General features: G+C 45.9%; 1 protein-coding gene across 2 annotated transcripts in view; it reads right to left on the bottom strand.

The window, feature by feature from the left end:
- The window catches only part of DDA1 (DET1 and DDB1 associated 1), a 60,292-nt gene that overhangs the window by 3,517 nt on the left and 32,263 nt on the right, over nucleotides 1-24,512 (bottom strand). Inside the window, exons 4-5 of one of the 2 annotated variants that reach the window (XR_011303426.1) lie at nucleotides 1,170-1,318; nucleotides 550-611 (exon numbers count right to left, since the gene is read on the bottom strand). Coding sequence is in view for 1 of the 2 variants with exons in the window: in XM_069648968.1 (XP_069505069.1) it covers nucleotides 550-611 (62 nt within the window). In the remaining variant the exon portion in view is untranslated. The remainder of the gene's footprint in view (nucleotides 1-549; nucleotides 612-1,169; nucleotides 1,319-24,512) is intronic. The other variant, XM_069648968.1, reaches the window with a different exon arrangement.

The following is a 24,512-nucleotide window of genomic DNA, read 5'->3' as shown; positions in this document are numbered from 1 at the left end:
CCTTACTGTTTCCGCCACCCCTCCAGCACTGAAATGTCGGCAGGCCTAGTATGTTAGTCGCTTGTTTTGTTCCTCCCCTACCTTTCTGCACCCCTCTCCCTCACCTCGTTTTTCTCTGGCTCTACCAGCAATGTCGGCAGGCCTAGTACGGTAGTCGCCTGTCTGTTTCCATTTCCTTCCCACTCTTCCCCCTCCCTTCCTGATCTATGTCGTAGCTCTTGCACTATCTGAAATGTCGTCAGGCCGAGTACGATAGTTAATTTCACATCCTTACTGTTCATGGCCTGTAAGAATGTAATTGTATTTTCCCTTGTTCCGTCCCTTGCCTTGAAGCGCTTTGAAACACATTGTGTATCATATCATAGCATACCAGAGATTCGGGCGCAGAGTGAAAGCACAAGGCATCACAGAGCTCAAACTGGGCACAAGCAGTACCCCGAGAAACAATCATTTACATTTATATATAGTGAACTTTACCGAAAATAGGAACTCAGCAAATAGGGTTCAAAAAGTAGACTGAATCCGTGCAAATGACAAGTAATGATTTACCTTTTTGTCCCATTGCTGGTGCAGGTAACGCAAAAGTATGTTTGTTTTTTCGGTCACTATGACTAGAAAAGAAAAGGGGGAAAAAAATGATACTTTAAGCAACAACAAAATAACAAAGAAATGTTTTCTGTTTATTTTTTACTCCGTTTCTCACATGGGGAGTAAAGACTTTAACACGCGGTTCCAGCCGGAACACTACCACACAATCATATATATTCTTATATCATTGCTTAAGTGGTTGTGACACTAACATGCAAGTTGCCACTTTGTATGTTCGCATGTCAGTGGGGCTGACTCAGTCCTTCATCCTTCCAAGATCAATAAACAGACTATAATTTAGCTGGGCAACAATACAATGTATTACAGCACTTTAAAGCAGAGGTATTTCTCCATGAAATAGAAATGTAAGTCTCAATTCAGAGAAGGTGTGGACGTATATCCATCACATATGCTTTTTGGGGGGTAGCCGTCACTAATCACTCAAGTTATTCCAAGTAATTTAGTCTGTAAGACAAATGCCAAATCATTTTTTAGTAAAAAGACCAATAATGAATCTGTCACAAATAAAAAAAAAGGAAAAAAAAAAGAAAAAGAAAGTGGGATAAAGTACTTGCACTTACTACCAACAATGGTGTGTGGTGCATGCATGTCACCCAAAATATACAAATCACATCCATGAATGTATCCTTTGGTAGAACACTCTTTCCTCCTCCCACAACACCTTTACATTTCATTTTCACTCTATCCAAATGCGTGGAGGTTGGTATGGCTGCATGAAATTAAAAGATACAAGGTACAAAATATAGTTAAGTAACTTTGTCCAGAAAAATGCAGTCTCTGGCAGAGAAGCCTAAAAACCTTCAGTTAATTGCCCGAAACCCCTATAAGCGCAGGACTATGCTAGGACACAACCATGCCACTGCACATAAAGGACAAAATGACTTAACACATACAACAATGCATTCATTAAGTTCCAGTCTAAAAACGAGAGCTCAGCTGCACTTGATGACAGACTACCCAAACATGTCAGACGTCTCAGGGACATTAGACCCTACAACGTTACCCCTAGCCAACTGAAGAAAATCGCCCAATGCCAATAATCCAGGAAAACTACCAGAACACTGCTCCAAGGAGGTTTGTATAACACCTAGGAAGGCTACCAAGGTCCCAAAACCAAGGTATGCCAGGGCACTCGTACCTCCTAACATAGCCCTGCTATGGCCGTCAGCCTAGACCCCACACATCACACTTGCCCCCTACCCCAAACAGAAACCTCTCTCAAAATATGTACAGTTAACAGAGAATCAGCTAGCAGAAATGCAATGGCGATACAAAAAGGATTCAAATTGGACTGTCTAGGAATCACAGAAAATTGGTTCACAGAAAGATTGCCGACTGAGGATTACTAAATAGTCACCAACTTCATAATATCATCTAGCTATAAAATAATGGTCTCAAAAAGGAACTCCTCTTTTAGGAGTAGGCCTTGCTTTTTCAGAGAATATGGATCTCCCAGGTGGACCCATTGCACTCAGTTTTGAAAAATGAGTACGCAAATGTTATTTCAACAAACACTTCGCAATGGCAGTCATTGTGGTCTACCGCCACCCATGTACCAACCCCTCCTTTATCCAGGAATTGTCAGATGTACTGGCTAAAATGACAACCAAAAATTACCATATATTTATAAGCCAAATTAGCGAGTATGGGGAGGTTTAAAATGTATCTGATATTTACTGGAAACAAATTTTGTTTGCAGTAAATGGCAAATGTTTCTTCGTGCATGGCTGGCAGTTGGGTGGGACAACTGCACCAAAATGTGAAGTGTGCTTGTTATGACATACCATTTTAAAGAAAGCAACAGTACATATTTTATCATCAGTCAGCATGGGGGTCGAGTACATTTCTCCGAGATCAGTATATAAAGAATGGAACTCATCTGCAGGTCTAGTGGGATCTTTGAGGATTTGCAAGGCCTGCACAGGTCATTATTGCACAAAAGAAACAGATTTTAAAAAAAACAACCAAAATCAAGAACAAATGCTTCAATGATGATCTGGCCTCAATTATAAAGAACAGGCTGCAATCTAGAGAACACACAGTGGAAAGTCAAAATGACAAATCAACATTTAAAAATCCTAGCAGCGGCTACCATAGAACCATTGTAATAAAGAAACAACTATACTATCAAAACCGGCGATAATCAGGTCTCACTGGGAATCGGTGGGGCTGGTTACGTTGGGAGATATTTGGCAGGAAGGGACCATTTTAGACTTTGCAACTCTTGGGGAGGAAACAGGATTGCATATGGGCCAGTACATTACATATCACAGGATGGTGTAGAGAATTAGGAAAACATGGCCTGAAACAGTGTTGGAAGAAGAACCAGACGCGATTATAGAGGTAATATATGACATATCGGAGGGGGGCATGAGATTTCTAGACTGTATGAAATGTTGATGTCTAAGGTCGGGAAGAACTTGACACAATTGAGACTAGATTGGGAAATGGAAGTTGGAACCCCGATAGAGGATAGGATGTGGGAACGGGCCCTGGGATACAACAAAAACGTGTCAAGAAATGCGAGACTGAAACAAATACAACTATACATAACTCACAGAGCATATATGACACCTATGAAGATATCTAAATTTGGAAACGCTGGACGTCAAGTGTGTCCCAAGTGCAACGAAGAAAATGCTGATATGACACATGTTCTCGTCATGCCCGATAATTGAGCGGTTTTGGGGAGAAGTCGCACAAAAGCTAGCGGAAAAGGGGGTCACGATAATTATAGATACAGCATGGGCCTGCTTGTTGGGAGGGTTCCCCAGATCATCTAAACTTAAACATGTTGGTAAATTAAAAGATTTAGCATATGTGCTTGCCAAACGAAGGATTGCAATGGGGTGGAAGACTTGTCACAAGCCAAGGGTGGAGGTGTGATGGAGAGACCTACAGAAGTGGGCAGAAGCAGAAACAATGGTGTGGCAAGAGGCAAGCACTGCAGGGGGGGGGAGGAAGAGACAAGTTCCCTGATGGCATGGAAATCACTACTAGCGGAATTATTTGGAACAATACAAGACCGAACAGAATCTATGGGAAGTGAAACCACACTGCGCACGGCAGATACAGAGTACGAAGAATAAATAGGCTCATAGAAGTGGGTGGGAGGGGGGGAGCAGTGACCAGGATTAAGCATTGAATAATGGTATTGTTGTGAAATGCACTGCATTTTGGTTGTATTGTTGTTTGATTAAAATTAAATAAAAACTTTAAAAAAAAAAACAATCAAAACCACATCTCGTCTGCAAAGCATAAGAGTAAAGACATTTTTAAAATTTACAATGAACTAACCCACTGCCAAAGCCAGTTCGACCTAAACCCTCAGAGGAATTGGCCAATTTTACTTGCTAGGCCCTTCAGGATAAAAATTGCCAAAATTCAAACCAACATTGATCTGAAATTAGATGCAGTAGCCACCATAAATCCCGCCCATCCTCCTAGGTTTATAAAAACCAACTCCATCACACCTGAAGAGAACATTAAGATCATTAAGAAATTAAATACCTCAGGAGAATAATACCCAATCACCCTGATTCTAGTGAACATGGCTAACCTAGCTGAACCACTGACCACATTTTGTAAATAATCAACATCAGGCAGTATCCAGACAATCCAAAAAGCTTTCACCATAACACCCACCAATCCCAAAAAACAAAAACAAAAAGGAAACGACTGCTCACCCATAGAGACTCAAAAACTACAGACACACATCCAGCATTCTTTTCATTGCTAAAATACTGGAAAAGGTAACTACCCCCATATTTAATGTACAACAATCTGGAAACAAGTTTTGTTTTCATGTAAGAGGAAATCCTGACAGCACTTCACAACAAGACACCAACAGCCCTAGTACTCCATATACTTCTCTACTGCCCATCCAAATAGGCCCTCTTCCTCTCCCCCTCTTCTATTCTTCTCTTTCTGACTACCTTCCCTAGTCTGCTTCTACTCGCAACCTTGGTGTCGTCTTTGGCCCACCTCACAACTTCTCGGTTTTCATCTCCAAATCTGCCACTGCAGCCAGACTAAATCTCAACATCAGAAAAACAAGGGATCTTCTTTCCTTCAACACTGCTAAGCACCTCATATCCTCTTTAGTACCCTCTCGATCAAGCTACTGTGCTAGTCTACTCTATGGCCTTCCCAACTATGCTTTCTCACCTCTCAACAAAGTACTAAAGTTTCCTCATCTTCCCAACTTCACCGCCACGTCTCCAGCCCATTGTCAATTAGGCTGAGACAGAGGGCCAATTAGAAACTCATTCTCGTCTCCAAAACTATACACAGTCTTGCCACACCATACCCCCCCCCCTTTTCCACCCTCTTATGCGCTTTAGTGAGGTGAGTCCAACAGGTCTCTGCAATGTACCGGGGGGGGGGGGGGGAGGGTTTAAGAGGGCCCTGCTAAGGAACCAGGCCAGAGTAGACTATTGCAGGGATTGTAGATGCATAGACTTTGAGCGCTCCCATAAAAAGAGACGCCATTTTATAGTTACGGTAGACATTCAGTCCTTCATGGATGCGCAGTAAACGTAGGCCTGGTCGAAGAAACTTAAACAGGCCCCAACGAAGGCTGATTAAACAGCACTGCTAATTCTCACTGAAACTTCCCTTTGTTCCTCAACTGTTGCAATTACTTATTATCCCAAGAGAGGAATGTGCCCTGCAATGCCATGAGACAGCATCAGGCTCCTCGTGGTGCGCACTCATCACAGCCCGACCAACAGCAGACCCCCACCAACTAGCCAAGAGTAACGGCGCCCATCAATGACCCGTCCTTGGAACCTCTACATTCCACGACAGTGAGTGACCCCAGTCCACCAGCGATAAAACCAATGGTTGTAAACGATCTAAACATGCACAACCATTTCACCTCTTCCCATAAATACACACTTTGTAGTAAAAGGTATAGGGAGAGATCAATTCTAGATCAAAACGAGGGTGGAAGCTTTGGGTGTGAACAAGTGCGATATGGACAGAGCACAGAATGTATTGAGTCAGCATGATTGTATGCCTTCCATACCCCCTGGTGCCAGTTCCCGAGCCTCTAAGGTGCATGTCATAATGAAGTAGTAATAGTAGTAGCCTTGGAACAGCAACATGTGAAGAGCCAGACCTTCAGTCCCTGGAGGGATGAGCTCAGATGACCCACGTGGTAAAAGACAGACAGCTGAGACAAGAAACAATCATAGCCTGGCATCCCCTATGGAGCAGGATCATGTACACGGTCTCACCAATCAGCTGTGCGGGTTTAGGCCCAATGTAATGACGTCATTAGTGACGCTGTGGAATGAACAGTTTATGAAAATTCAGAAAGAAAGTTCTCGAGCAGCAGAGTCCTCTGCTGGCACCCTTACTTTTTGAACAATTAAACCTAAGGGACTTGCCTTGAATACCTCAGGAGAATAATCTGGCAAATGCCCACCTGATTCTGGTGAACATGGCTAACCTAGCTAAACCACTGACCACAATTTATAACTAATCATCAGGCAGTATCAAGACAATCCAAAAAGCCATCACCATAACACTCACCACTCCAAAAATAATAAGAATAATCAGAATAAATAAAAAAAAGAATTGAATGCCCACCCAGAGAAACTCAGACTACAGACCCATATCCAACATGGTTTTCATTGATAATATACTGGAAAAGGTAACTTCCCCCATATTTAATAAACAACAATCTGGAGTACAGAAACAAGTCTCATTTTCATGTAAGAGGAAGTCCTGAAAGCACTTCATAACAAGTCACCAACAGCCCTAGTACTCCATCTACTTCTCATCCAAACGGGCCCTCTTCATCTCACCCTCTATTCTTCTCTTTCAGATTACCTTCCCTAGTCTGCTTCTGCTCGCAACCTTGGTGTCATCTTTGGCCCACCTCACAACTTCTCGCTCTTCACCTCCAAATCTGCCACTGCGGCCAAACTAAGTCTCAACATCAGAAAAAAGGGATCTTCTTTCCTTCAACACTGCTAAGCACCCAATCTCCTCTTTAGTACCCTCTCGATCCACCTACTGTGCCAGTCTACTTTATGGCCTTCCCAACTATGCTTTCTCACCTCACGACAAAGCCCTCAAGTTTGCTCACCTTCCCCGCTTCACCTCCACCTCTCCAGCCCATCGCCAATCAGGCTGATTATCTATGAGACAGAGGACCAAGTAGAAACTCATAATCATAATTTTCAAAACTAAACAGTCTTGCCACACCCTACCCCAAGCATAAAATAAGCAGCGTTGTATGGCGATTTGCTATACAATTCTGTAGTTTTGCTAATTAAAGTGGCACTTGTGTAGCAAAGCAGGTTATTTAAATTACCTGTTTAATGAAAGAACAGCTCATCTGCATTCCTCTATTGCCCTCTGGGCTCTCCCAACCACTTATCTCTGTTCACTGCAAGTTCAAAGAGGGTGGAGAGGAAAGTGGAGTGTTGGGGTGGTCAGTAAAGGTCCCAAGGAGAGAGGTGTTCAAGTTGCATGTGCCATATTGATGACTGGGGAATTGGTAAAGTTGGTGCAATGTTGCAATTTTACAAACATTTAGTGTAGTTAATGGGATATGTGTTAGTTTTAGTATTAGTATTGTGTTTAAGTTGATACATTTTAGATTTCAAGCGCGCAGCAAGACACATGTCAAAACCGCTGATGAAATACAAACTCACTATAGGTTTGCTGTGCCACAAAGAGCCTAGAAACTGGGCAATGAGGAGCTACATAATGCGCATGTGATAAAGGAGATTTGCAATGAAGAAACCACTGTAAAGAGGACGCAGTAGTTTTCTGTATGCCGTGTACTTTTTCATAGTTTCGCCAGGTAGTGCAGCCAGGGTTTGCGAGGTGAACTCTATTACTGGTAAAACTGGTTTGGTAAGGATTGAAGTCCAAGGAAGGGCAGCTGCAACAATACCAGATGGTAAGCCGCAGGTAGGCCCAAAGTTTTTATGGCTTAGCACTATTGTAGAAAGGAGATTAATCTTTTTAAGTGTATGCAAGCTTGTTATTTATTGTCCATGGGAACCCAGATATCGGTTTACGGCTGAGTAATAAACCTGGGGTGGAGGGACAACTAAGGGCAGAGTTGACCAATACATTATGGGTTTCAATTATTTTCTCAGGTTGTGTCCCAAGGCCATGCATGTTGTATTGGTAGTTGTTTCGATTATAGTGAAACAAGGACCCAAGCAAGTCTGGGCAACGAGATAGTTATGGCCAGTTCAAAGGAAACATTCCTTACCCATATTGTTTGAAGTATCTTTATAACCCTAGACATGATGCACATGGTTTGCAAAGTCCGAGGCCAAGTTGAACTTGTAATGATTTGTGTTTAAATGTGTAACTATGTGATGATGTCATGACCTACCACTGACAAATCTCAAAAAAGGGGTGTGCTGTAAATATGAGCCGATGATGGTAGTTAGATAAATGTGACCAATGAGAATGTGGCAATTGGAGAAGATTGGATTTCTTTTGTATAGGTTTGACCAATAATGTGTGGGGGATGATCTGTACTAAAATATGTGGGAGAGTTTTAACTGTTGCAAAATTGATATAATTTGACATGTTCTTGTGGTTATGGGAGAATTGGGTTAGTTTGACTCTACAGCGTCATCTAGCTCCTCCAGGCCGATTGTACAATAAACTTGCTTTACGGACAAACATGCACTTGCTTCTTAAGTGGTGGGCCTATTTTGGGTTAAGGCGATTAGCGGGCCTTCCATTTAGTGAACCGGCCAGGAGTCCATGCTGTTCCAAGACATTGGGGCGTTTCCTATCCACACAACTCGGGTGCGGTGCTTCTCTGCGGGTACCAGTCTTTCGAATACGATAAAAGGAGAGGTCCACATGCACCATATTGGTTACAGGCCTGTCTGTTCCCTGGAGGCGCGGTACCGTGGTCCAGCTGTGCAGGGCGAATTGAAGGTGCACCACTTCAGAGCACTTAAGAGTTCATGCGAGTGCACTTTTGGCGGGTAAAGCAAGGGAGTAATGGGGGGTAAGAAAAAGGGTTTTTTTCTTTGATTTAAGGGTAGAATCGGAGTGTGTGTGTGGGGAGATTAGACGAGGTTATAGGGAATGAAAGGGTGAATGTTTAGAAGAAGTGAGTAAACTGTTTCGTTGCAAGTCCTTTGTATATATTTTTATCTAGTTTGTTATTTTAGAGGTGCGATGTGGTACCCCCAACAGCATGTACATCGTGAGGTTTGTCCCGATAGCCTTCAGTTTGTTTGTCTGGTTGGAGCCCTCACCTAGGGGGGGCCGAGGTGGCATCTTATGTTAAATCCACCCATAGATAACTTTTTGAAGTATATCCTTGGCACCCTTCATTTTGTATTGGCTGTGCGGACTGAGCCCTCGCTTCGTGTTTCTTGGTTAGTCAAAGTTGTGATGGGAATCTTCCTGTAGTCAGAAAAAGACTGTATTGTAGTCAAGAATACTGTACTAGAGATGGAGAACGAGAGCAGCGCTATTGTAGTGGAAACCATTGCACTCCTATGCTAGAGCCAAGGAGATATCGACTGGCGTGTGTTTTTTTGGATACAGATGTGGTCTTTTATCCAAGAGTGAGGATTGTAATTAAAGAGAATAGCTAAGCAAGGCGATTGCGGTGATAGCGAGCAAGGAAGGAGAGTTACTGTGGGGACGATTAAGAAACTGGGAAGGCGGAAAAATGGGTTCCTTGGGTTGAAATCTTGTGCTGAGGGTTCAGATTCTATATGCAAGTCATTTTTGTTTCAAGGGGCAACAAAATCAGGTGGCGGGGGGGGAACAGGGATGACAAAAACGGTCTATTAGGATCGTGCAAGTGCAGTAACGAAGTGCGGTGGAGCGGAGGGGCTACAGGTCAGGGCAGAAAGACCCATGGGATAAGCGAGTGCTAGGGGAGGCCAGGTTGACAAAGCCAAGGGAATGCAGAGTGTAGGGGAAGGAAGGTCCATGTGCTAAGTGTGATGTAATGGACTGGAAGGTCTCAGGGGATGCAGGCCCAGCCAGGCTAGTGCAGGGTGGTGGGGGACAGGAAGGGCAAGTACAGTGCGGTGGGTCTGGAGAGATCAAGTGCAGGGGTAGACGGGACAAGAAGGGCCTGATGCCCAAGGAATCAGGCAGTCAGTCAAGCGGCAGAATGGAACATTAGCGGGGGAGGGGAGTAGGAAGAGAAAAGTAAGGTATTGAGAAGCTTACGGAAGTTAAGGAGATCCAGCTGAAGCCTGAGAGGGGCAGGGAGGCCATTTGAGAGGGATGTACCTGCAGAGGAGAGAGAGAGAGATCTACCCCCTAACCCCCAACTCTCTGCTTTGAAAAGCATCTGATCTGCAGAGAGTTGGAGCTAGACGACCAAAGGACCCTTGCAGGAAGTTATTTAGGGAGAGCAAGCTGAATGTAGCTGGGTCTCATGCCACAGAAGACTTTTGGATGATGCAGCAACCGGGAGTCAGTAGAGAGGGTTTAGGGCTGGAGAGATGCAGTCCCTGGGCTTGAGGCCAAGGATAAGTCTGACAGCCCTACTCTGGATTAGTTGAAGGGGTGAAGGGAGGAGTTAGGAAGATTGAGGAAAAGGCTGTTGCAGTAGTCCAGCCTGGAGAGGACCAGAGCTCTGGAAACATTGAGTTTCTGGGGGAAGGCGAGGAAAGGGAGAATGCCTCCGAGGAGGTGCAGCTGAAAGTGGGCCTTCTTGGCAAAGTCTGATATGAGGAGGGAAGGAGAGAGGAGTTGAAGAAGACACAAGGTTTTTTTGCCTCACAGGTGGGTGAGGGGAGGGGGCTGTGAGAAACCAGACTGTATTCTCCCACCTACTCCTTCAGGATCTTCCATTCAGGTGTCCAAGGAAGGGCCACTGCTTTTGGATCCTGACCGTGGGGGTGGACAAGTGAGGGAGGATCACCCGAGTGGAGGGTCATGAGGAATTGGGAAGAGAATACCCAAGGGTGAGACATGGTATTCCCCCATTACCAATAATACCCCAACCCACTCTCCCTCAATCTTCATGGGGTTTTTCAATCACAACCGATCTCCCCCTCCCCACTTCCAAAAGAACACTGAGACGAGGAAGATGCAACTAAGATGAATGAGGCTTACCCATAGGAAAAGCATTGGGAAGCAAGATGGGGCCAACTACTACAATCTACCACAAGGCAGTCCCACTAGAGTCAGGCAAGGTCAGCACTTCATCCCAACTGTACACCTGACTCCGCTTGACTCTCTCTTAAACAATGAAGGGTGGAGTTCTGCCAGAAGCAGGGCACGAGCTGGGGATGCTGTTCGGGACCAGAGAAGCATAGAGCAGCAGAGCTGGAGCCTGGAGGAGAGCGACATGCTGAGGTGCTGGTCCGGTGTTGGGGAGGGGCTGCAGTGTGGCTAGGGAGCCATGCCGCCAAGGAGCCGTAGTGAGGCAGCCTGCATCCTGCTGGTGACGTTTGGTTAAGTGCTCGTTCCCCTGGGACCTGTGCCGGTCCCAAGTGGCAAGACCCTGACCTCAAACCCGCATATCCAGAGGGGTTTCGTGAAGTCAGAGAATGAAACTCAACAGCGTGCATTTGACTGGAGAGGAGCAGGAGAAAGGTACAGTTTACAAAACGGCATGGAACGGAAAGAGGGAGAAAGCATATGAAATACATGAAAACAGAAAGAGACATAAGAAGTACAGAAAGTGCAAGAGATAAATAGGAAAAAACAAATAAGGAAAAAGGCGCAAGCGGCAAACGCAAAACAGATGTGAAGTTTGCAAGAGGCACGAGAAACGAGCGTGAAGGTGCAAGTGTGTACGGTAAAATAAATGAAACAAGGAGAGCAAGAAGGGGTGCAGAAAGCACCTGAAGGTGAAACGATAAAAAGGAAGAGAACGGAATAAAGAGGGGTTAAAGTGGTCAGAGTGGTCGCGCTTGGGAGGAGCAAAGAGCCCAGCGTTCTCGGAAGTCTCTGATGCTACCCGATGCCCCATGCAAGAACTGTATAGTGAAAGGTACATCATGACCAGAAGAACTTTGTTAAAAAAAGACAGAGGGGGCCTAAGCTTCGGGAAGGAAACCCCGAGAGGCCTAGCAAGGGTTGTGCAAGAGAAATTGTTTAACTGCGTAAAGGGAGGCCTACACTTGGGGAAGGGAACCCCGAGAGGTCTGACCAGAACGCTAATTTTTTGTGTGGCACTAGAAAAGTCCAAGCTTGGCGAAGGGATAACCAAGAGACCCAAGGATATTGTGAACTTTGTTGATTTGCTGCAAGTGCCCCGAGTGGAAGGTTCTAAGGGCTCCCCTTTTGAATTGAACTATCTTGCACTGGCAGTACTACACCCATTGGTAAGACTATCTGAATCCAGCTGTGTCTTACATTTCCTTTTCTTTGAACCACAATTCTTTCCTTTTTAAAGACTTCCTAACACGTTTGTAAGAGTGAGGGCAAGCATAGGTTTAGAAACAGACAGATATTTGTACGGACTTTCAGACAGCGACTGCCCTTAGAAATATCAGTTAAGGGAACCATCCCTTCAGAGGTAGGGCCAGTAGGCATTACAGCAACCCAGGAAACTTAGTAAATAAAGGTTTTGAAACATCTCCAAGTCCCTCTTGATACCATGCTCGTCTCACAGGGCCCATGGAGGATGTCCAGAGTGTGGGAGCGACGGAGGGAGCAAGGGTCCTAATGAGAAGGATCTCTGTCTTACTGGCATTAAGGCCGAGATCTTTAGAAGTACACCATGCCTGCATAGCAGACAGGCAGACAGGAATAAGAGGAGGAGGCAGAGGAGAGAAGCTTGAAGGAGAGTTGCGTGCCATCTGCATAACACTGGAAGTTAGGAGAGAAGGTGGAGATCAAATGGGCTAGAGGGGCCAGGTAGATGTTGAAACGCCAAGGTGAGAGGGTAGAGCCCTGAAGGACACTGCAGGTGGAGAGTGAGCTGGAGGAGAGAAAAGGACCTAGTTGAACCTGGAATGGTCAGTCAGAGAGGAAGCAGGTCAACCAGTCCAGAGTCAGGTCTGTGATGCCAAGGGTATCACGCAGCCAAGTATGGCATGATTGACCATATGAAAAGGCAGCGGAAAGGTCAACAAGGATGAGAACGGAAGGAGAGTCGAGATTAGAGAGAAGTCTTCACGGGTGTTCAGGAGTGCAGTTATCGTGCCGATGGCAGCTCAGACTGGTGCTTGTGGAAACATCCAACAGATTCAGTGTGGTGGATATGCTGGGAGATGGCCAGCTCTTCCAAGAGTTTGTCCAGTAAGGGGGTAGTGGAGATAGGGTGGTAGTTAGCCGGAAAGGTATTTAGCCGGACAGGAAGGGACGGCAGATTGAGAAGAGGGTACAGGACAGGTAGTTAGCAGGACAGGAAGGGTCGGCAGAAAGCTTTCTGAGGAGAGGGTGCACAAAGGAGTGCATGAGTGAGGGGAAGGATCCAGTGGCAAAGGAGGGATTGCGGAAATCAGTCAAGGCTGAAGCAAGGGAGACAATGTGGTCCTCGATAGATCTGGAGAAGCAGGGGAGAACCTGTTTGGATGAGACTTTCATGAAGCGGACTGGTCTAGTAACCTCATCAGGTTATATGGGATATAAAGAGGAGAGTAGGAGGGCAGGGGCCCAGGGGGACCTGACAGTGGATGAGGGAGAAGTGTAGAGGAGAGTGACGACAGGCTGTCCCGAGTTTTAGTGATGAAGTGAGAGACTAGCGCAGTGCAGAGGGCCAGGGAAGGAAGAGGAGGAGACTACAGTAGGATTGGCAAGTTCCTTGCAGATTTTGAGAAGTTCAACCGTGTTGTTAGTGGACCCAGAGATGCAGGCTTCAAAATAGGTACTCTTCTTCAAGCATATGGAGTCTATTTTGCCTTTGGAGCAGGTGGTAGGCCAGTTTGTCAGAGGGTGCGCTTGGAGCCTGCCACTTCCGCTCGGCACTTGCGTTTCAGAGATGCCAGGTCAGAATCAAACCAGGTGTTGCGCTTGGAGGCAGGTTTCATGTGGATCTTCATGACGGGGTAAGGAGAGTGTTGGAGAGGGAGAGTTGAAGGTTGGTAAGGGCTGTGTCAGATTGAGAATCAGAGGAGGTGGAGGTGGCACAAAATGCAGCAACTGAAACTCCCTTCATAGGTCGAATGAGGGAGATTGGCAGTGCAGGCGGGGGCTTAGCCAGGGGACCCAGGAGGTCCAGGTGAATGGAAAGGAGATTACGATCAGACCAGGAGTGAGGAGTAGTGCGAGGGTTGGAGACTGGATGTCAGCAGAGATGAGAGCATCCAAGGTGTGTCGGACTGGAGGGAAGAACTGAGACGAAAGAGTGTCACAGAGGTTACAGAACAGTCCAGAGGTTGCATCAGGGGAGTCAAGGTGAATATTGAAGTCTCCAAGGAGGAGGAGCTTGAAGGTAGAGGTCAGGAGAGAGGAGGTGAGATCACTATGGGGTTCATTGATGTTCGGGCAGAATGATGGGACACGCGGCACGAGATTGCCCGAGCAGGCCACAGTATTTTACGTAGGAGCTCAGCTAATGCAATCCCTCGCCATGCCATATGCCCCAGGCTCTGAACAGCAGGTGCGGATTGAACAGAACCCAGTGACTGGCGCTGTACAGACCTATGCGATTTCAACCGACAATGCCAGCAGAGGCACCGGTACAGAAATGGGAGAAAAATCCTTTACCCCAAGGAACAAGTCACTTATTACACTGGAGCAAATGTTTTTTGGAGGGAATCATTTCCCGCTCCCCGGTACCAGGATTAGGACAGCCCACAGGGATCTCCAGGGGTGTCCTCCGGAAGAGGAGCCATGGATAGATGTGCAGGTAGGTGCCCAAAATTTGTCATTCATGGTCGATACAGGGGCTACGAAATCTTGCATTAAAAGGAGAGTTCCCTTGTCAGGCAAAAGAATGGACACAGGGATTGTCTGGGGATAGGCGGTCAGTTCCTTATACTGAATATCTACGCATTACGGAAGGTACACAAAATGTATCTGCTCCTTTGTTGTATTGCACACATACCTGTACATTCGACTTTGTTTTTTCATTGAGTAATGCTTTTGTTGAGTTGGGTCCTGGGAATCAGAGATCCGATATGGCGGTTACCGACTGCATTTTTCCTTTGGCCTGCTGTGCTGCAGGAAGTAATCTAGGCACCATTATTACAGTTCTACTAGAAGCAGTAGTCGCCAAGAAGAACAGGGTACTTCTCTCAAGCACTGACGAGGAAGACAGATTGGCGCACAGCATTGTGCATCGATCCGGCCTTATTAAGGGCCATGTCCGACAAGCAGTTGTTTGAAGATACAGGAGAGATGGTTTTTGAGATTGTGTTGCCCGGCCAGTTAGCGATAGAGCAAGGGAAGAACCACAAACCATGCTCATCGTTAGACATACATCACCATATTGGAAGGAAGATTTGGAGAAGATGCCGGACCATTTGTGGAGCAGCAATTTTTAAGATGTGCTACTGTTAAAGAGTGTCGGAGCAGTATGGATAAAAGTAGAATCCGGAGCAACACCATCTCTAGAGAGGTGGACAAAAGGGATTTATAAGATCATTATGGCGCTGCTGAAGCCAGAGTCCCCATGTAACACGGCCATCTACCCTGTGAAGAAAGCAAGAGAGATGGCGGAAAGAGATAAAAGAGGGGGGGAAGAGAGAAAGGGAGAGAGAAGAGAAAGAGAGAGACTGCAGTTCAGAATACGCTCCAGATAGTCACAGTGAAACAAATGCAGCAGTTTTTGGGACTCCCTGTGGAATCATGGATTTTTGACTACTCTAGTAACACGAGGCCCTTACTGCAGGGTATGAAGTGAGTGCAAAAGGTCCAATAGAATGGTCCAAGGAAATGGAGACTTGCTTTCGGGAACTCAAGGCCGTGATCAGCAATGCTCCAGTATTGGCGATTTCCGAATAACCAAACATTTCATATCTGTTTTCTCACTCAAACAGGCAAGTAATGACAGCGGTCCTAGCCCAGCAAACCTTGCTAGGCCATAAACCTTTAGCATACTATAGTGGACTCCTAGAGCCAGTGATGCAAGGACAGTTCCCTTATGAACAAGCTTTAATGGCAGCAGATTTTGCAATTCAAGTGTCATCAACCGTTACTATGGGTTGGTGACAATGTACGTGGAGCATGCAGTCTTTGCAAACTTGGAAGAATCCAAGTCGACTTTGACGGCCAAAAGAGTCTCGGGGAAGGAGGTTCATCTATCGAATGCATCCATTCATTCCGTACTGTGTCACCCAATCAATCCTGCGACATTTGTAGCCAATCCAGTAAAACTGGAGGATAGTGTCAATAATAAGAGTTAAGATGGATGCCTTAAGGGAGGCAAGGTACTTGTTGTTGAGGGGTACTCGACAATCAGGACACTGGTGAGTGGCAACGGGTGCAGCACTTTTGGGCCTTGTGGATGAATACCAGGTCAGACAGAAGAAAGTTGCCTTTGCATACCTCCGCGCAAGTGGGAGAATTAGTGGCACTTAGAGGCGCTAGAAATTTGTAAGGGGAAAGCAGTCATTATTTAGTTGGACTCCTCCACTGTGCATTCAAGCTTGTCAGGGTGCCAGAGAAGAGGCGTGAGGTGATCTGACGGGACCCCTGTCCAACATGCTCCACTGCTGTCCAGATTAATTGGAAGCACTATCCACAGAGGTAGGGATTGTTAAATGTACTGCGCATACTAACTGTACTAACCCTAAAGCGCTTTGAAATGATGCCGCAGATAGGGCGGCAAAAGAAACCGCATACTTGCTATTTACAGATTCCCAGAAAATGGAAACAGTATCCCAGCAGGTACAATTGCCAGCCCCATACACTGCAGTGTCTTTTCTACAAATTATAGAGATGCAAGAGGGCACCCAAGGATGAAAAGGAGCTCTGGGGAAAAAAGGGGATGCGACCTCTCGTCCCTGGATTTTGTGTGGAGACAGGGGCTTACGAGGAAAGTAGTAATGCCTGTAGAACTGCTTGCTAGAGCAACTGCATTACCAGTCGCATACTTCACAGTGACAAATCGAGCCATCGCTCCAGGAGGAATGGTTCATACCAAACCTCCAAGAACAGGCAAGTAAATTTGTAGGGAATTGTATAGTCTGCAGAGAATGTATTCTTGGCAATACCATGAGAATGATAAGAGGCCCTCAGGGCCATTCCAAGAACTCCACATTGACTTTGTGGACATGATCAAAATCATGATAAAAAAATCGTAAATTTCTTCGTTATCCGATTGTCGTAGTCTGCGCATTTTCCCTTTGGCTTGCAGCTGGCCCCTGCGTACCCCATTGATGAGGGAGGTATTTCTGCAGTTGGGAATTTGTAAGGTCCTGAAGTACGACAATGGGACACATTTCTTAAATGCCCTATTCGTAGAGATTACTTCACTCTTGGGGGAGTAAGCACAATTGGGGAGTAAGCACAATTGGGGAGTAAGCACAAACTGTAGTGAGTGTACCACCCGCAGGCCAACACAACAGTGAACAGGCTAAACGGTGTTCTCATGGCTCGATTGTCAAAAGAATGCAGCTATTTGCATACAAACTGGCACTATTGCCTACCAATTGTTCTGTTTTACTTGAGGAATTAGCCTGGGAAAGATCAAAACATTATCCCGCATGAGATTGTGCTGGGCAAGGGTTACACACCCCACTCTCATCTGCACACACACTCTCGTCTGCACACACAGCATCAGATGCACATAAATCCGCAGAGATTCTTGGGGGAGGAGTTTAGGGAGTACCTTAGGGCCTTAACCAAAAGTGTCAGACTTATATCGTCACAGGTTGGGTGTTCTCACCAACTGGTCTACATGAGAAAGCAGAACAGATTCAGACGACTGCACAAGCAACAACTGCCCCCCTGGGACCAGGTTTTCACCCACACCTTTGTGCGACACTGGAATGAGTGGCATTTCTATGGGCCCCACCAAGTGAGTTTCACAACTCCAACTGCTGTGAAGGTGGAGGGCAGCAAGAGCTAGTTCACATCAGCAACGTACAAACGGATACCGGCGCCCTTCCACCGGCACAAAGTTAAGTATGTTCTAAGGATTTGTAGTTTATTCCAGTAGAAAAGGGGGAGCGAATGAAAACCAGTAATTGTTGTTTATCAAGAATAGTAAGAAAACCCTGGATTTAAAATGTATATTAGAATGATGGATTGCTCTTGTAATCATGTTCAAAGACGGCAAACGGTATGGATGTTAACGGTTTAAACTTGCATGGTACAATTTGATCAAATATTATTGAGGTCATCAAGTAGTTGTGATTCTGACTATGGATAATAATGATGGAAATTCAGAATAGTGGATGCACAAGGATTTGTGGCAAATAATGTATGGTATACCCATATGAGGAGAGTGGGGATGTTTCGACATGTGCTGCTTCTGGTGTCCCTATGGTGTTTATCCCAGATTTAATTAAGTTAGCAAAGGCACTGCGTCTAGTGCACCTAGCTTTGTGATGGGTCTGAAAGCAGCTTCAAGGCAATCAGTCACTGCATCTATTTTACCTGTTGACCAAGCATGTTCAGCTACAGATCGTAAGGAGCATTGTACGCAAAGAGTTCAGTTGAATTAAAAGGGGTCATCATAAACAACCGATTGGAGCAAGGAAGGAAGAGTTGCAGGAGCTAGAGGGATAAGGGGATTCTCAGAAAAAAGGTTGGCACGTGTAAACCAAGAATGTGGAAACGTGTGGCAAAAGTACTTAGGATATCTGACACGGCTCAAGTCGTAAGAAAAACCTATAAAGATACTGACACTTACACACTTTTCTCCTGTGTTTTAAGAGCGATGGCACTGTGCCTGTTGGCACAAATGGGAACTGCAGCCCCACGCTTCGCATTGCTGATCTGGCTGGAGGTACAACTGTACTTCTTGATGAGTTTTGGACTTGTGGACAGTATGCCTACAGAAAATAAAAATGCCTCCTACCTGGTGAGCTGTGTGCAGTTTCACCACGTTACATGCGCCTGTCCTTGTTATTCCTATGAAACACTTAATCCTTGCTGGCTGATGCTCAAAGCCACATCTGGGCCCCCTATATCATCATAAATGGCCACACCAATGACTTTGCCTGATCCTGGAAATGAAGGACTATTGTGACAGACCCAAGGGGTCAAACTATATCTCGGCAGCATCTTCAAAAGCTCTGATGGACATTCCCGAGCACTATCCTTTATTTCAGTAGGTATCCAGTGATTTTACCAAAAAAGCTTTTTTTCCAGTATAGGCGCCAGCACCACCACAGTAGAAACTGATCTTTAGTGACACGATTTTGCTGCAGATATCCCAAATTGATGTGACTGTTTAACTACTGGCAGAGATGACTAAAAAGACATTAATAGCCATGCAATGCCTAGTGTTCAGGGTTGAGAAGGCAGAAACTGTTGCTGGACAGAATTTGTCCATGGGACACAGCCGTATTCTCTGGGTCGCAACACTAAAGAGGGTTGCAACACTAAAGAGGGACAGGCCAGACCTGCAGTCACATGCGAAAATTTCAAGCACATTTGTCAGGTATGTCACAAATACAGGTAACGCATGTTCACTTGTATGTGAAATTAAGTCAAGTGTGTGGACTTTTGAATGTGGTGAAAACATCATTTTTAGTATTCGTAGTACTACATAGCCATCTATAGAATATACAGCCTCAGCTACCCCCTGCAGGCGGAGTTCATTAGGCTGTGTGAAAGACAGTGGTATATGAGGGACATAGGGTGTGAAGGGTGAGAAGGGACAGTATGCAATGACATTCTGGCACTTTGCTGTTATGTTATTATGCTTAGGCTGCCACCTTAAGGATAAGAGACGCTTGCTTGTACAGCATTTTAATACACAATACAGCCAACTCACATGACCTACTTATATGGAGAATGCTTAATTGGTAGTGTAATGTATGTACCAATGACAAATGGTCTGAAGATGGTTTCTCATTTCAGAAGGGTGTCGATTCATGAATTCTTTAACTATCTTTGGGCTTGCATCACAATTTTGTTTGATATCAAGTATACCAAGTCTGTTTTCTCTTGTCTCTTGTATTTTACAGACACTCATGTCTCACTCATTTTTGAGCACTTAAGATGAGTATGTACGATTGAATTAGAGTTTAAGTGTGAGTATCTGCGTTTTCGTGCATTTCTAGGGCATTTTTCCGTAAATATACACATATACAGTGAAAAAACTTTGTTAAAGGGACGTTATGGTTAAGTTGCGCTACTAAAAACGTATGAAATTCAGTGAAAAAACTTTGTCAAAGGGACATTATGGTTCCAAGTAAAACCGAAAAACCCTTGAAATTCGCCAGTTATGGTAAGCTAAGCAACCATAACTTCCACCACCACCGTGCACTGCTAAGACTAACACCCAGGACATCAAAGATGACATCACAAATGTCATTGATGACATCACATGTGTATGTACTTTTCATGAAATATGTGTACAAGGGATTCTTATTATAATTTTGCGAAACAAGTGTCAAGGATTATTGCAATAAATATCATACCCTAATTAGTGCATTGAACGATGCATCGATATAAGTAGCATTCTATTATGGGGTTCTATCTAGTATACTAAGCTACTCATACAGAAACATAACATTGTGTGCAGCGTACAAGATGAAGGTATAATATTCGTAATGTTAATATGTTGAATAATGAAATGATAATTGTTTTTTTAATAGATTTTTGTGTACTGTGAAATATGTAATACGTAGCTAATAAAACACATGTATTACATAATTGCATTACTACAGACAAAACACAAAGACACAAAACACATACCAATATGGGTATATACATGGAAAGTGAAGTTAGCAAAAAAGCACAAGTAGGAGCAGAAACAATTCAGAACTTAACTGATTATTTTCATGCAAATAAATGATTGCTCCGTTTCAAAGCTGCCATTTACCCTATGTATATGTATTACTTGATGTGATTGGACCCACAGGGAAAGTACAGCCATAAAAAACAGAACTATCATAAGTCTATTGATTATCTTTATGCACAAAAAGGATTGCTGTCTTTCAAGCTTGTGTCTTCCCGTATGTATGTGTTTCATATGATGTGACTGGACTCAAGGGAATTACTGTAAGAACCTACTTGAAGGATACGTCTACAAATAAAATAAAATTTTTAGTTTCTGACTGTTACTGAAGAAAACCATGTGGCCTAGATATGTCAGCAAAAGAAAAAAAGTGAGCCAGACATGTGATGTCATCTTTGATGTCGTGGGTGTTCGTCTTAGCAGTGCACGGTGGTGGCGCGAGTTATGGTTGCTTATCTTACCATAACTGGCGAATTTCAATGGTTTTTCGGTTTTACTTGGAATCATAACGTCCCTTTAACAAAGTTTTTTCACTGAATTTCATAGGTTTTTATTAGTGCAACTTAACCATAACATCCCTGTAACATTTTTTTTTTGCTGAATTTCATAGGTTTTTATTAGTGCAATGTCACCATAACATCCTTTTCAATAGATGAAGACCACTAGCATTTTAGGACCCTAAAGTGGGAACCCCGGGTGGTAAAAAAAAAAAAGATTTCTTCCCAAACCGGGGGAAAATCTTTTACCAAGATGGCCACCATGGAAAGGGAAGGCGGGGTGTATAAAGAGAACACAACAGGGCATCAGCGGGGGGTGGGGGAGGGGAAAAGGAGGGAGACACGGGGCATGAGCGGGGGGTGGTGGAAACAGTAGGGAGACACGGGGCATGAGCGGGGGGTGGGGAGGAACAGGGGAGACATGGCATGAGCGGGGGTGGGGGGAACAGGGGAGACACGTGGGCATGAGCGGGGTGGGGGGAACAGGGGAGACGTGGGCATGAGCAGGGGTGGGGGAACAGGGGAGAGACGTGGGCATGAGCGGGGGTGGGAGGGAACAGGTGAGACACGGGGGAACAGGGCACATGGGGCATGAGCAGGGGGTGGGGGGAACATGAGGGAGACACGGGGCATGAGCTGAGCGGTGGAAGGAGGGTAAAACGACGGAACACGGGGCATGAGCGGGGGGTGGGGGCAATAGGAGACACACAGGGCATGAGCGGGGGAACACGAGGGAGACACGGGGCATGAGCGGGGGGTGGGGGCAACAGGAGACAGGGCATGAACGGGAGGTGGGGGAACACGAGGGAGACAAGTGGGGGGCATGAGCGGGGAGTGGGGGTAACACGAGGGAGACACGGGGCATGAACAGGGGCTGGGGGAACAGTGGACACGGAGCATGAGCGGCGGGTGCGGGGGAACAGGGGAGACACGGGGCATGAGCAGGGGGTACAGGAGGGAGACACGGGGCATGAGCAGGGGGTGGGGGGAACAGGAGGGAGACACGGGGCATGAGCGGGGGTGGGGGGAACACGAGGGAGACAGGACATGAGCGGGGGGTGGGGGCAACAGGGGACACGGGGCATGAGCGGGGTGTGGGGTGGAACACGAGGAAGACACGGGGCATGAGCGGGCGGTGGGGGGCAACAGGAGACAGGGCATGAGCAGGGGGTGGGGGTACACGAGGAAGACACGGGGAATGAGCGGGGGTGGGGAGGACACGAGGGAGACACGGGGCATGAGCGGGGGTGGGGGGAACACAAGGAAGACACGAGGCATGAGGGAGACACGGGGCATGAGCGGGGGGTGGGAGAGACACGGGGCATGAGCGGGGGGTGGGAGAGACACGGGGCACACGGGGCATGGGTGGGGGGGAAAGGAAGGAGACACGGGGCATGAGCGGGGGGTGGGGAGGAAAGGAGGGAGACACGGGGCATGAGCAGGGATGGGGGAACGGGAAGGAGAAACAGGGCGAGACACCGCGCATGAGCAGGGGGTGGGGGGGAAAGAAGGGAGACACGGGGCATGAGCGGTGGGTGGAGGGGAACGGGAGAGAGACACGGGCCATAAGCGGGGGGTGGGGGGGGAACGGGAGGAACACATGGAGCTTACTGTGCAACGCTCTGATGAACAAAGATGGCGGGCGTCTCTCACAATACGACGCACTGCACGCTTCACGGCAGCCAATAGCAAAGCACGTCAGATGTCAGCGGACATCACGCTAGCGCTGCCCAATCCCCGTCCTGTCCGTGGAGCGAACAGGGAAGTGTGTCCGTGAAGTGGACACAGATATCACTAATTTTGCTTCACTTACATTTTTGTCATTTTTTAAAAAACTACTGGACGGATGTACACCAAATAAAAAAGAAAGCATGCTTTCGGGAACAAGCCGCCGCTCCCGCCGCAGATTTGGTGTAAATCCGTCCAGCGGTTTGGGCTGTAGGCGTGAGCAAAGTTTTTTCCCCAATTATGTCTATGGGAAAAAAATAAGTTTTGGGACCCCCCCCTCTAACTTTGCCCCCCTCGGACCAAACCTCACCAGACTTTGCAAGCAAATTCAGAGTGGGCCAAATAATATAATTGCAAGGTTTGGGGAGGATTCATCCAGGGGGAGCGAAGTTATAAGCCACCCTAAAAGTGCTCTTCCTATGGAAACAGCAACTTAACCATAACTACATGGCTACTGTGGCCATGAAAAATTATATATATATATATATATATATATATATATATATATATATATATATATATATATATATATATAAATATAATCACACACAAATGTCAATATCATAATTTTAAGTACATCATTTCAAAATCATGGGAAAGTATTTTTTGATGGAAATTGTAGATGCATATCCTTTGATTCTCAAACTATTTGTAAAAAGCATCTCGGGAAATGATTTTGCAGCAGTGCAAAGTCAGTTTGTACCATCCTAAAAATACCACAAATAAGGCCTCGAGTGTACTTGACAATTACTGTAGGTACATATGGCACTTTGTTTTAAACATTACTGCAAATTTACATTCATGGAAGCAGTGTTAACCGCGTGGCGTGCGAACCATGGGTATGGTGATGTAGAGAGGGAAGAAGTCTGATCAATAATATGTATGTTTTTGAATTGCACGACGCGACAGGTTTCTTTCTAAACTCAAACTTTTCAGAAAGGGCCAGGCAAATATGGTGAAAAAGATGGCATTGCAGATGCGCACATTCCAATTACAATGTACCATAGACTTATGGGCAACATGGTTAGGCTGCATTGTAATCCAGAGTGACAGAATAGGTTATCCAAATGAGTTCTTTGCAGATGTGCGCTCTGAACACGCGCCTGTGGCCTTTGCTCAACCTCACATTGGAACCCCACTCCCATTGTGCAGGGAATCGCCCCTTTCACCACCAGGCTTTCCACCTCTATTTGTTCCAAATGTTTTTGGGAAGCAAGTTCAGAGCACAGTAAAAAACCTGTTGGTTACAGCATAATAGTGGACTGTGTTAACATACTGTGGGGGGCTACATCGGGTGTGCAAACAGGCAATAATCACAATAAGTAGGAGTACACAGTCTTGCAAAGACCCACCTTGTGTTGTGGGTGGCTACTTGAGATGAGGATAAACACACTTGAGACATAATTAGCGCGAGGACGCAATCTGAGCCAGTCTAGCCTCAAGGAACAGCCTTAACAATATGTAGCCGGGTGGTAAATCGGACACGCAGCTTTTCTCATAAGAGGCATAATATATGCTAGCAATCTAGTTAGCGAATAAATGAAGTAAGGGTGGTAAGGTGCACTGCCAACAATCTCTGCCTTAATGCTAGCAAGACGGATATCCTTCTCATTGGGACCACAGCTCCTTCCTTCCATCCTACTCTCTGGCTGCCCTCCCATCATGTGTGAAGGCCCACTTTCAGATGCACCTCCCAAGAGGCATTCTCCCTTTCCTCACGTTCTGCCAGAACGTCAATGTTTCCAGAGCTGCAGTCCTCTCCAGGCTGGGCTACAGCAAAAGCCTCCTTCTCAATCTGCCCAATTCCTCCCTTCGCCCCCTCCAAGTAATCCAGGATTGGACTGCAAAATGTATCCTTGGCCTCAAGCCCAGGGACTGCATCTCTCCAGCCCTACAATCTC

This window comes from Ambystoma mexicanum, chromosome 1p (assembly GCF_040938575.1).
Source record: "Ambystoma mexicanum isolate Mex_15411 chromosome 1p, UKY_AmexF1_1, whole genome shotgun sequence".
NCBI lineage: Eukaryota > Metazoa > Chordata > Amphibia > Caudata > Ambystomatidae > Ambystoma > Ambystoma mexicanum.
The sequence above is the reverse complement of the archived record's forward strand: the minus strand, read 5'-3'. Positions and strand labels throughout refer to the sequence as shown.